General features: G+C 58.9%; 1 protein-coding gene across 1 annotated transcript in view; it reads left to right on the top strand.

The window, feature by feature from the left end:
* The window catches only part of UPB1 (beta-ureidopropionase 1), a 27,005-nt gene that overhangs the window by 23,715 nt on the left and 1,356 nt on the right, over positions 1–1,934 (top strand). Inside the window, exon 9 of the mRNA XM_007451038.1 lies at positions 1,018–1,172. Coding sequence (XP_007451100.1) covers positions 1,018–1,172 — 155 coding nt within the window. The remainder of the gene's footprint in view (positions 1–1,017; positions 1,173–1,934) is intronic.

Raw genomic sequence — 1,934 nt, 5'->3', positions numbered from 1 at the left:
GCATTCCTGGGCCTGTGACCACCTCATTCCCTGGATGAGGATGGAGTAGAGATCGGATCAGACTCCATCCCTCCCCCGGGGACTACGGTGAAGATGGACTGAGGTGTGGGGGAGCCCTTTTGTGAGCGCCCTGAAATAGGAGTGCATCATCCACCCCACAGACCTCACTCCCCCCTCCCTTTGTCCTCATCCACACCCCTCACTCCCCAGCTGTACAAATGCCCCAGAGCCCAGCATGGCTGCCTTGGGTTCCTAGAATCCACAGCTTGTTTTGATCTGAGGGCAGGTCTCACCTCACCGCTGCCTGGAATCTGCCACCACCCCCCCACCTCACCTCTCTAGCCTGGAATGTGGGAGGGGGGCTGCCCCCTCACCGAGGAGGTGTCTGAACTCGCTCATGGTTCCCGCCCTGGGAAGCAGGGGGTGCTGAGGGGGTCTGTCTCCCAGAAAAGCATTTCCTGAAAGGGCTCCACATCCCCCCCAACGTGAGGCCTTGGAGACCTCCTGAGTCTCTAGTCCCACTTAGCTCCCTGCAGGAAAGTGAGGCCAGCTGGGCCCTGCACTGCGCCCACATGCTCCCTACACACCTTGAGGGTGGCTGTTACCCTGCTTTACTGGTGAGGGGACCGAGGTGTGGAGGGAGGGTGAGGGTGACAGCTGGCACGGCTGGCGAGGGCAGAGCTGCCAGCTCACTGGGCAGGGCCACCACAGGAAGCCCTGCAGAGCCATGCAACTCCCTTGGCCTATGGTGGATGATGCTGGAACCGGAGGCCAATACCTCTACTAGGGTGACCTGTAAAATGTTCCTGGGGCAGAGGTGAGGGAGCTGAGGGTGACATGCAGCCACTTGCTGGGCCTCCAGGCCCAAGGAGGGAGGCAGGTCCTTGGGACCTTGGCCACCAATGGGAAGGGAGGTGGGGACCCTTTGTCCTGGGAGTCTCTGGTGCATCCGTCCCCTTGCCGAGTCCACCCATGTCTGCCTGAGCTCACCGGGGCCTTGCCTTTGCTCCTTCACAGCTCACCGGGACTTCGGCTACTTTTATGGCTCAAGCTATGTGGCAGCCCCTGATGGCAGCCGCACCCCCGGGCTCTCCCGCAACCGGGATGGGCTGCTGGTCACCGAGCTCGACCTCAACCTCTGCCGGCAGGTGAATGACATCTGGGGCTTCAAGGTGGGTTCTGAGTCCCCTGCTCCTCCGCGTGGGCCCGTCTTGCCCCCAGCCCTGGGAACCGCGGCTGCTGGGGGCCTGAGGGACAGCCGCGTGAGGCTACTAGTTGAGCAGAAGGCCCGGTGTCTGCCTCCTTGAAGGCCAGGGCCAGTGCTCAGGGGAGGAACCACTGGGTCAAATGATGCCCAGGCAGCTGACCTCAATAAATTCTCTGCTCATCTGATTTAGATTCTGGGCACCTTCAAGCAAATTAATCTCAATTTCATTTGTCCAGAGAATAGAGTGGATTGGCCTCACTGATCCTTTTTTCCTTTCCAGGCATTTGCACTTATCACAAGGTAAATGTGCATGTCTGGCTCTGCCTGTGGCCATGCCCCAAGTCTAGGCCTTGACAATGGAGTGAAGTGGGTCAAGCAGAGAAATGGGATCCAGGCCTGGCTCTGCCACTGCCTTGCAAGCCCCTTCTGCTCCCAGCCTTAGTATTCCCATTTGTAAAACAAGAGGCTGAACTCGAAGGCCCCAGGTGGCCTTGGAGACCAATACCCTGTGACACCACAGGAGTATAAGTGCCCACCTCCTGGGGTAGGGTGCTTGCCGCCTGGGACCCCCCCAAAATATGGCATCTCATCAAGGACACAGATGGAGTTTGCTGTGTTAGTGTCTAGCAGTATTTCCACCAACTCTGCACCCACTTGTAAGGAAATCATCAGATGTAGAGAACAAACATGTGCACACCAAGGTGGGAAAGAGGCGGGGGGTGGGCGG

Source organism: Lipotes vexillifer, unplaced genomic scaffold, assembly GCF_000442215.2.
Source record: "Lipotes vexillifer unplaced genomic scaffold, Lipotes_vexillifer_v1.1 scaffold1783, whole genome shotgun sequence".
NCBI lineage: Eukaryota > Metazoa > Chordata > Mammalia > Artiodactyla > Lipotidae > Lipotes > Lipotes vexillifer.
This window is presented reverse-complemented; position numbering and strand designations above follow the sequence as displayed.